This window comes from Galeopterus variegatus, unplaced genomic scaffold (assembly GCF_000696425.1).
Source record: "Galeopterus variegatus unplaced genomic scaffold, G_variegatus-3.0.2 Scaffold11829, whole genome shotgun sequence".
In the NCBI taxonomy this organism is placed as follows: Eukaryota; Metazoa; Chordata; class Mammalia; order Dermoptera; family Cynocephalidae; genus Galeopterus; species Galeopterus variegatus.
This window is the reverse complement of record NW_007737940.1, coordinates 214-11783: the sequence shown is the minus strand read 5'-3', so window position 1 is coordinate 11783 and position 11570 is coordinate 214. Positions and strand designations below refer to the sequence as shown.

The window sequence follows — 11570 nt, the reverse complement described above, 5'->3', positions numbered from 1 at the left end:
TTACTTTAGTTTTGTTTTACTGGAGAGAACTATACGGCTCTATCCATTGGGATGACCTGAATTGCCTGTCACTTGTACTGGAATATGTGTGTAGTTATCTGAACAAGTTGAATCTGTCATTCATTTCTCATGGAAGTATCTCATTTAAAGTAGCATTCCCTGTGGATTTGACTGAGGCGTGCGGATGGGAATTGTTGGAACTGGGCATGTATCCATTTGGATTCTTTCAGTTGGATCCAGCAGCTTGCATAGTTCTCAGCACATAGTAAAGCTCTATGTATTGTCAATAACTGACTGATAAGTAACATCTGCTAAAGGGCTATCTGAGCTCCTAGAGCAGGAAAGTGCATGGTAAGTTTGTACTTTATAAAATGTATAGATAAGCCCAAATGAGGAGAGAATTAAGAAAAGCTGTTGCAATGAAGGGGGCTCTAAAACACTTTATGTTGATTACTGCCAAGCCTATTTTTGTTCTGGCTTTATACAAGTTGGCTTAATTGACCTAGATTTTAGACTTTGAAGGGAAAGAAAGAAAAAACTCAATTGTACATTGTGTTGGGCTGTGAGGAGATGACCCAGGCTGTTTATGAATTTCTTAAATGACCTTTTAAAAACTGAAACAGCACCGCCTGTTCCTCTCTATATCCTAATTAACAGTTACTGAAGGTATCTCAATGTTCTTTCATGTACATTATCTGCTTCGATTCTTACCTTCCCAATTTACAATTGAGGAAATTGGAAGTCAGATGAAAAGTGCCTGGAGGTTGCTTAGTGAGTGGAAGAACCAGCAGAAGGAAGCTGGTTATTCTGAAACTCACCCCAATCCCCTCACCCCACTCTAAAATCTCAAAATCGAAGGCTCCCCCCACCCCACTTATTTTCAAACTCAAAATCTCTCTCCAGTCATCTCTAAACTTTTTCCATTGTGGAAACCTGGATTCTTTTTTTTTTTTCGTGTCCGGCAACGGATCGCAACCCTCAGTGTCACGCCCGTACCGGACCGGGACCGGCAATGGGATCGCAACCCTCGGTGTTGCTCCCACACCTCGCTCAGCCAGTGAGCGGGAACCGGTCTGTATGTGGGATCCGAACCCTCGGTGGGAGCGCCGCCACGCTCCCAAGCGGCGCACTATAGCAGTGCGCCACCGGGCCGGCCCGGAAACCTGGATTCTGATTCTCACTGGGTCATTGCTTTTTCTTTGATATTGAGCAAGTCACCAAAGTCTTTGGATGTCATTTTCCTGCAAAGAGGTCGCTTTGTTTGTTTGTTTGTTTTTTTTTTCTCTTTTTTGGTGGCTGGCGGTAAGGGGATCCGAACCCTCAATCTTGGTGTGATCAACACTGTGCTCTAATCAACTGAGCGAATCGGCCAGCCACTTTATTTGATTTAAGTTTCTTTGCCGCTTCTGGACCTGTCCAGGTCCTTATCTGAAGTCCACACTCGAGACGTGGAGAAGAGGTGGGAAAGAGAGTAGAACTGGGGTATTCTAGCCAGCTCTGCTTTGGTTTTCCCTGCCAAGCGCAGAGACACAGGATCTCCGTAGGTGACGAAAATCCCAGGCCCTTACAAGACTGTTTTCTCTGATCTGCTTCCTGAGCTGGTGTTTCTCAGTCTGTTCTTTTTTTATTCATCAACAAAAGCATTTGAGCCAACTCTCATGTAGTTTCAGCCCAGGGACGAACAGCATCAGGTTACATTCCCATCTGGCCCCCAAAGAAGCGATAACCGCCTTGCATAGGCCCATCTGTTATCTTAATCCTTTTTGGAACAGGTCAAATGTAAATAAATATTACTCTATCCCTCTCTTAAGTTTTTCAACTTACGGCAGGTGGTGGAGGAATGGGCAGGGCAGAACAGTGGAAAAGTATTTTTTATTCTATTGTTAACTCTAGCAGCTGTTTACAGAGTAATTTAGAAAATTGTGGAATACTGAGATAAGGGTGACTGCATTTTACTGACATTAAAAAGAAAAAAAAAAAACAAAAAAAAACAAACTATAACCAATAGCGCCTGCTATCACCATTATTATGTAAGGAAAAAAAACAAAGAAGTTGTAATGACAAACTCTCCACAGGGAGGAAGGGTAGATCTTCTCAGGAAAAGAGATTTTAAATTCTTATCCTGACATTTTCACCTGGCACTGATGGAAAACCTCATTCGTGACCGCAGTGTGCATTTAGGAAGCTCTGTTCTGCCTGGTGCTTTGGTTCTGGGCACTCACAGGCTTCCTGGGTAGGAAGTGGTGTCCTGCATGGGAAGAGGCGAGATGCATGCCTGGGGCCACTCTGTTCCTCTGCTGCAGTCTCTGCCCCTGCTCTCTTGCTGTGATTTATACCTTTACCTTTTCCTTTCGTCTTTCCTCATAGGCAAGAAGCGAAACCCTGGCCTGAAAATTCCCAAAGAAGCATTCGAACAACCTCAGACCAGTTCCACGTAAGTTGGCGAGATCATCCTCTTCATCCAAACACTTGTCCTTTACAGATTTCCAGTGGGGGGAGGGGGGGTTCAGCTTTGGACTGGCGAGCCATGCCTTGACTTGGGACTTGCTCACTGTTCTGAGACCTGAAAGGATCCCACTCCGTCCGTCGCTTTATCACCATCCCTAGTTGCCAGCGACTACTAATCTGTTCTCCATTGCCATTTTGTTATTTTATGATAATTGTGTAAATGGAATCGTTCATCTCTTTTTGAGATTTTTTTTTAATTAGCATAATTTTCTTGAGGTACATTCAAGTTGTTGCATGTAGCAATTGTTTGTTCCAATTTATTGCTGAGTACCATCCCATATTTTGGTTATACCACAGTTTGGAGACATAGGTTGTTTTCAGTTTTTGGCTATTATGAATAAAGCCATTATGAACATTCGTGTATAAGTTCCTGCAGGAAAATAAGTCTTCATTCTCTGGATATACAAGGGTATTTCAAAAAGTTCATGGAAAAATAGAATTAAAAGATAATCTGTATTTTTCCATGAACTTTTTGCCCAATAGTGCAATTGCTGCATTATATGGAAAGCCCATTTTTAGTTTTGAAAGAACTGCCAAACTATTTTCCAGAGTGACGCCACCATTTATATTCTCACCAATAATGTCTAAATGATTCAGTTTCTCTGCATCTCTGTCAGCATTTGGTATTATCACTGTTTTTCACTTTAGTCATTCTGATGTATGGTAATATATCACTGTATATATATTTAAGATGTATGTTTAATTTGCATTTCTCTAGTGGCTAATGATGTATAATATATTTTTAAGTGTGTATTTTTCATCCATATTTTTTTTGGTGAAATATTTGTGCATATTTTTTGTTCATTGTCCAATTAGATTGTTTTATATCTTTGACTTTTGAGGTTATTTATATATTCTAAACACAAGGATTTTGTCATATATGTAATATGAACAGATTTTATCCTGGTTTGTAATTTGTCTTTTTATACTTTTAGCAGGATTTTCACAGAGCAAAAGTTTTAATGTGGGTGAAGTCCAATTTATCAATTATTCCTCTTATGGATTATGCTTTTAGTAATAAGCCTAAGAACTCTTTGTCTAGTCCTAGGTCCTAATTCTGGGTTCTGTACTCTGTTCCACTGATTTATGTGTCTCTCCTTCTGCCAACATCACACTGTCTTGATTACCATAGCTGTATAGTAAGTCATAACATTGGAAAAAGTGATTTCTTCCACTTGGCTCTTTTTCAAAATTATGTGTACTACTCTGAGGGCCTTTCTTTTTTCATATTAGTTTTAGAATAAACTTGTTTATGTCCACAAAGAAAGTTGCAGAGCTTTTAGTAGGAATTCTGTTTACCTTACAGATCATTTACAGAGAACTGACATCTTAACTACCTTGTCTTCCAGTTCATGAACATGGTATATTTCTCCAAGTATTTAGAGTCTCTTTTATTCCTTTTATCAGCATTTTATATAAGGATTCTTTATGATAGGTTTTGTTAAGATTATACCTAAGTGTTCCATTTTCTTTGAAGTGGAGCAATTGTAAGTGGTATTTGATTTTGATTTCCACTTGTTCATTGTCAGTATATAGAAATGCAGTTGATTTTTCTGTGTTGATCCTGTATTCTGTGACCTTACTAAACTCACTTATTGTAGAAGCTTTTTGTATATCCTTTAGGGTTTTCTGTGTAGACAATCATGTCATTCATAAACAGAGGTAGTTTTATTTCTTCCTTTCTAACCTTTTTTTTTTTTTTAATTTTCTTGCCTTATCGAAGCAGCAAAAATGTCCAGTACTGTGTTAAATAAAATTGGTGAGAGCAGGAAAACTTTCTTTGTTCCTCATTTTAGAGAGAGGGCATTCAGTCTTTCACTGTTAAGCATGATGTTAACTGTAGGTTTTTTGTAGATGCCGTTTGTGAAGCTGAAGTTCTTTTCTAGTCATAGTATACCTAGAGTTTTTATTACGAATGGGTGTTGAATTTTCTTGAATGCTTTCTCTGAATCAATTTGTATGATCATAAAATTGTTTCTCTTTGTCCTGTTGATGTGATAGATTACACTGAGTCGTTTTAAAATATTGAAGTAGCCTTTCATACCCAAAATAAATTTCAGGTGGTTGTGGTATATTATTTTTTTATTCATTGTTGGATGTGGTTTGCTAAAATTTTGTTGAGGGTTTTCACATCTAAGTTCATGGAAGGTGTTGGTCGGTGGTGGTTTATTTATTTTTGTGTGTGTGCTGTTATTTTCTGGGTTTAGTGTTAACATAATACTAGCCTTATAAAAATGAACTCGTAAGTGTTCCTTCTATTTTCTGATAGACATTGTGTAAAATTGGTGTTAATTCTTCTTCGATGTTTGCTAAAATACACCAGTGAGACAAAATGGGCCTGGAATTATCTTTTTCTGGAAATCGTGAATTATAAATTCAATTTTTAAAATAGTTATAGGACTACTCAGGTCGTCTATTTCATTTTGACTGGGTTTTGGTAGTATGTGGTTTTTGAGGAGTTGGTTCACTTCTAAGTTGTTGAATTTATGAGAATTAAGTTGTTCATAGTATTTCCTGATTATCCTTTCAATGGCTATTTCCTGATTAGCCTTTCAATGGCTGCAGGATCTGTTGGGATACATTGTTTTTTTTCTTGATATTGATAATTTGTGTCTTATTTCTTCTTGTCTTAGTCAGCTTTGCTCAAGGTTTATCAATTTGAATGATTGTTTTTGAAGAACTAGCTTTGTTTTATTGATTTCAATTTTATTGCTTTATGCTCGGCAGATCTGTTGGGATACATTGTTTTTTTTCTTGATATTGATAATTTGTGTCTTATTTCTTATTGTCTTAGTCAGCTTTGCTCAAGGTTTATCAATTTGAATGATTGTTTCTGAAGAACTAGCTTTGTTTTATTGATTTCAGTTTTATTGCTTTATGCTGTTATTTCTTCTTGTCTTAGTCAGCTTTGCTCAAGGTTTATCAATTTGAATGATTGTTTTTGAAGAACTAGCTTTGTTTTATTGATTTCAATTTTATTGCTTTATGCTCTTATTTTTATTATTTCCTTGGGAAATAATATATTCATATATCAACCTCCCAGCTGTCTTATATTATTTCCCTTTAAAATTTTCATTCTTTACCTTTTACTGATTTATATTAATCTTCTGTGTTTATGAATTTTTGCAAGCTGCCATAAATCCTTCCTTGGTATAAACAAATAAACAGAAACCTATGCAAAGATAAAAGTAGTTTTTATTTTGTCTTTTCCTCATGTAGTAGAATATATTTTGAATACACTTTTCTGTTTCACTGTGTGAAGCCAAGAGCATCACTTCCTTACTGTTGACTATACCACTTTAGCTCATAGAGTTTTCTTATTTTTATTAATACTGAAGCTTAAATTTGTACTCCTAAAGAAGTAATTTCCACATTATGTATTTTTCTTGGCAATTTTTTGAGGTTGGCTTGGTGATTCTGACCATTCATACCCTGCCCCCTCCTGCTATAAAAATAAATAGCCTGGACAGAGCTCCAGTTGAATGTGTGTGGTCTCTCTGCTTGAGATCTTTCTTTGAGTTACCCATACCAATGTGTCTTTGACTTAGGTTTCTGAGCTGTCCCTTCATTTGATTGATAGTAACTAATCCTAAATCAATTCTATGCTAGTCAATATTATTTTATTTAACCTCACAAGAAACACAGGAGGCAGTTTTTATTGCTCTCATTTGACAAGTGAAAAAACAGAGCTGTGCAAGGGTCAGGTGCTTTGCTCAAAGTCCTTGAACATAAAAGTTCATGGGTGAGAGCTCAGGCCAGGTTTATATTTAGGATCTAAACTTCACCAATTGAATATCTTAGGCAAGATACCTAATTGTTCTGTGCTAAGCTTTAGTTTCCCCCTTTAAAACATAGGTGTAAACAATAATGTGGTTGTTATGAGGATTAGATGTCATAATCTATATTAAGTGTCATGACTAGTGACATGAGAGGTAGACTCCTTTATGTCTGCAGTGCAGAAGCCATCATGGTGCAGCCCTGGGTTCTAATCTCTTCATCTCTTTAAATAACCTTAAGTTAGATTCTTTTCATGTCAATTCTTTGCATTAAAATAGAGATACTAATACCTCTAAGAGTTGTGAAAATTAAAGAAGCTATTTTATGTAAATGGTCAAGCACAGTCTCTGGCCCAAGTAGGTGCTTAATAAATATTGTCAAATAAATGAATAATAATTGTGATAATGACCAGTGAGCTGACTACTTATGTAGAATTTAAAATAAATAATTATTATGATAAACCAAAGCTGGTTGTTCATATGAAAAACTAATATGAGGTGACCTTTGGAATACCTTTGGTCTTCCAGGGAAAGAATTTTGTAATAAGCTTGGTTCTCTCCCCAGAGGATTCAAATGTTGAATAAGTGACAGAGAACATCCACCCACAGTGTAAACCTCCTGCAGAGTCTCAATGCCCCAGGCGAACTAATACGTCCAGCCCTGGACGGAACAGTGTCAACTAATCCAATCCAAGCTGTCACTCTTGGCCCCATCTTTGATGTTTTGGCAGACGATGAGCTCAGAGGCCTGAGGCATGGGTGAATTGATCATTTTCATTAGAGGAGGCCTGGGTATTGGGAGCAGGTTCCTTGGATTCAAGCAGACTTGGATGGAAATCAAGGGAGCAGGTAAAGCACTTAGCCCAGTTCTCATATTTCCTTCCCCTCTTCTTCTTTTCCCTCCTAAGGTCAAGACTGAAATTCAGGTGACTTGAGATTTATTTTCAGCTCTGTTAATGACTTTATGGCTTCAGAAAATCACCAAGTTTTTCTGGATTTCATTTTTCTTAATCTGGAAAATGGCACCATACCCTCCTATTAGGTCAAGGTATGATGTGAGGTTAGTATAGAGCCGGTGCCAGCAAACTTTTTTTTTGTAAAAAGACAGATATTAAATACTTTAGGCTACATAGGTCACACTGGCCTTTGTTGGATGTTCTTTGTTTTTTACAACCTCTTAAACTTGTAGCTGGACCACAGGCTCTAATTTGCCAAGCTCTGGTATAGAATAGGAGAATATCAGACCTGGAAGAGGTCTTATCCAATACCCTCATTGAATGGCAAAAAAATGGAGGTAGCCCCAGATAATTAGTGATCTTTCTGCTGCTTCATACTTTTTAAAAAGGCAGGATGCTGAATAATTAAAAAAGGTATTTTATTGTACATATCAGTCACATATTTCAAGTCCTATTGTCTGAACTTCAAAGTGCCATTACAATTAGTACAAACAAATTGTGACAACTGAAGAAAAACAGCTTTGGAAGTTTTAAGAAAGAGAAATTAAATTTTTAGAAATTTGATTTTTCTGCAAAACTTTCCCGAAAAAAAATTCCCTGCTCAGAAACACAAAATATGTATGTAAAATCACTGCCATTTTTGTGTATGTATGTGTTTTGTTTTGTTTTGTTCTTTCTCTCTCCCTCCCAGTCCCCAGTTTTAAGTATTCTGTGCATATCAAAAGGATTTTGAGGTGAGGGAAGGCTTGCCATTAAAATCTTAGATTCACATTTATATCTGTGTTTATATTCTATTTCTTTCTTATTATTTTATTTATGTATTTAGTTTCAGCAGAAGGGATAGAATCATAATACATTAGGGTTGGGAAAAATCATTACTGGCAAAGGATTTCTTTCTCTCTTTCAAGACTATTCTTCCCTTCCTTCCATTTTTCTTTGTATTTTCTAAAGACAATTCTGGCATGAAATGTTCCTCCAGAGAGACTTGAATTTCTATCTGTTTTGGTCACCCTCTGTTTTGGCAGCACCAGGATTCTTTTGCCATTAGCCTCTTGTTGTTCTGTTTGTTTGATCATATTAACAGTACATTTTTTTGGCATTTGTCACTTTTGTCATGATCTTTTTGGTACATTTCCTTTAGAAAATGCCTTTCTAGGCTCCTAGTCAGGTAGGTGTACAGCCAAAGCCAAACATCTTTCTCTTAAGTGGATTGATACCAACTGAGAGAGCTTTGGAGTACTAGAGATATAAATACACATGAAGAGAATATGGAAACAAAAAAATCAGCAAACCTCTGGCTCCTGAGAAGATCCTTGAATAGTTTAAATATTATGTATAGAAAAAAATCTTGCTGAACTTTATTAGACAGCCTGGCAGAATAGAAATAGATGCTGAGCTGGAAATCAGGAGACCTGGGTTAGTTGTGAACTAGTGCAAATTGCTTCACATTTCTGGATCTTTCGTTCATTTATAAAGGAAGAGACTAGATTTGGAATTCCTACACCCAACTATATACTACCTACAAGAAACTTATTTTACCAATAAATACACACATAGGCTAGTAATGAAAGGATGGAAAAAGATATACCACACAAATGGAAACCACAATTGATCAGGAGTTGCCATGTGTATATCAGATAAAATAGATTTTAAACCAAGAATTATAAGAAGAGACAAAGAAGGACATTGTATAATGATAAAAGGATCAATGCAGCAAAAAGATATAACAATCATAAGTATATATGCACCCAACCTCAAAGCACCCAGATATATAAAGCAATTGTTATTGGATCTAAAGGGGGAGATTGACCCCAACTCAGTAATTGTTGAGGACTTTAACATGACTCTCTCGACATCAGACAGATCATCTAGGCAAAAAATTAGCAGAGAAATATTGGACTTAAATGGCAACTTAGACCAAATGGACCTGACAGATGTTTACAGAACAATTCATCCAACGTCTGCAGAATATATATTCTTCTCATCAGCACATAGAACCTTCTCCAGCATTGACCACTTGTGAGGCCACAAATCAAGTCTCAACAATTTAAAAAGATGGATATTACATCAAGTATATTTTCAGACCACAGCGGAATAAAACTAGGAATCAACAACTAACAAAACTTGGGAAACTATATAAATAACATGGAAATTAAATGACATGCTCCTGATTGACCAATGGGTCAAGGAAGAAATAAAACAGGAAACCAAAAAATTCCTTCAAACAACTGAAAAATACAAGCACAACTTACCAAAACCTATGGGATACTGCAAAAGAAGTACTAAGAAGAAAGATTTTTGCAATAAGTGCTTATATCAGAAAGTCAAAAAATCCCAAATAAACAACCTACCATTATACCTCAAGGAACTAGAAAAGCAAGAACAATCCAATCCCAAAATTAGTAGATGGAAAGAAATAATAAAGACCAGAGCAGAACTAAATGAAATAGAGACCAAAAAACAATACAAATGATCAATGAAACAAAAAGTTGGTTTTTGGAGAAAAAAAGGAAAATTGACAAACTATCAACTAGACTAACCAAGAAGAGATCCAAAATTAGATATGTTCCATGAATTTGGTGAGTTAGTGGAACCATATGCCAATGACTGTTTTTCTTTTTAAACAATTATGGAAAACATGGTGAAATAAGTGGATATATTGGTGCTTTTGGATGAATGAAAAATTTTGAGGCTTACTACTATAGTATAATTATCTATGTAACTGCATACACATGGCTCGTATTTATTGGACATTTACTGCATGCCAAGCATTCTGCTAACCATTTTGCTCGGAATACCTCATTTAATACTCACTCCTACTCTGCCAGGTGGATATAGTAATATCCCCGTGTTAAAGAAGAAATGGAGGCTCAAAGAGATTAAGTAATTTAAACACAAATGTATTTTATTTCAAATCCCACATTCTTATGCCCGTGTTAAAGAAGAAATGGAGGCTCAAAGAGATTAAGTAATTTAAACACAAATGTATTTTCTTTCAAATCCCACATTCTTATGCTGATTTTCCTTACCCGTGAACTTCTGCCTTTTTCAAGTAATTTAAACACAAATGTATTTTATTTCAAATCCCACATTCTTATGCTAAGGAAAACCTCTCTGGTCATGATCGGGGAGGGACAGAGTTAACTAAATATCTTATGTTTCTTCTTTTCCCCCTTTCTCTTTCTTAGGCCACCTCGAGATTTAGACTCCAAAGCTTGCATTTCTATTGGAAATCAGGTGAGAAAAATCATAACTGCTAGTTAATACCTTGGCCATTTTATATGTATGAAGCTATTTCAAAAAGTTCGTGGACAGATTCGTATTATGTTTTAATTCTATTTTTCCATGAACTTTTTGAAGTACCCTTGTATACTTTCTGACTGACTGCTGAAAAAAACTGTTTTCTGTAACGCGCTGTCAGAGGATGGGTCAAAAAAAGTTTGAGTTTGAAGGGAAATGGTATGTAAAGTGTTTGCTGTTTTGGATGGTGAATTGGAATCAGGCTATTGTGGTTCTGATAAAAGGTATGTGAGGAGAGTAGGTGAATCTGTTGGGAGGGCATTTCTCAAATTTCAGACATAGATCTAGTTGCTGTCAGTCAGTAATGGATTACACACATAATTAAGGGAACATGGCTAAAGAACTGCAGTGTAGATAGTTTCAGCTGAGTCATTGGAAATCTGCATTGGAGGTGGGTTCCTGGGTTGCCTGTGACAAACAAGTGACCTATGGTGGGAGCCTCCCTGGCACTTCTGTAGCTTCTGCATTTCAGAGACTGCTTTGACATGCCAGAAAAGCTTCTGGCCCAGAAATAATCCTTAGAATACTGGGAGAAACCAGAGAGAGACCAGAGAGAGTACAATGCAGTCTATGTCCAGTTTAGTTTTCTCTTTCCTATTGCACTAATACTTTTCTCTCCTGCAGAACTTTGAGGTGAAGGCAGATGATCTGGAGCCTATAGTGGAGCTGGGACGAGGTGCCTATGGGGTGGTGGAGAAGATGCGGCATGTGCCCAGTGGGCAGATCATGGCAGTGAAGGTAGAGTTGATGTTTCCCCAAAAGTTTTATACGTGTGGTGTATACGTTTGTCCATCTCAATTGCAAACCAGCCCTTTTCACAGAAGTAAAACAAGTCTTGTTTTAACAGACTGAAACAAAAGATTATTTTTAGTGAATAGAATTTCCCTCCAAATGTGTCGAAAATGCTGCCTTGGTATGAGTTGCATTTACTTTCAATTTATTTTTTAACTAAGTCTCCCCCTGTCTCTCCTCCCACCACTTTTAATTTTTCCACAACCACCATATCATCATCACACTTAAAAGAGTTAAC

At 36.7% G+C, this 11570-nt stretch overlaps 1 protein-coding gene across 1 annotated transcript; it reads left to right on the top strand.

Annotated features, from left to right (window-relative positions):
• Window positions 1-2267: 2267 nt before the first annotated feature.
• Window positions 2268-11278, top strand: LOC103610811 (dual specificity mitogen-activated protein kinase kinase 6-like; the record flags this gene model as incomplete). The annotated part of the gene is made up of 3 exons (XM_008594897.1): window positions 2268-2434; window positions 10429-10477; window positions 11165-11278. Coding segments are annotated over exons 1-3 (330 nt in total), but the record flags the coding sequence as incomplete, so codon positions are not given.
• Window positions 11279-11570: the final 292 nt, after the last annotated feature.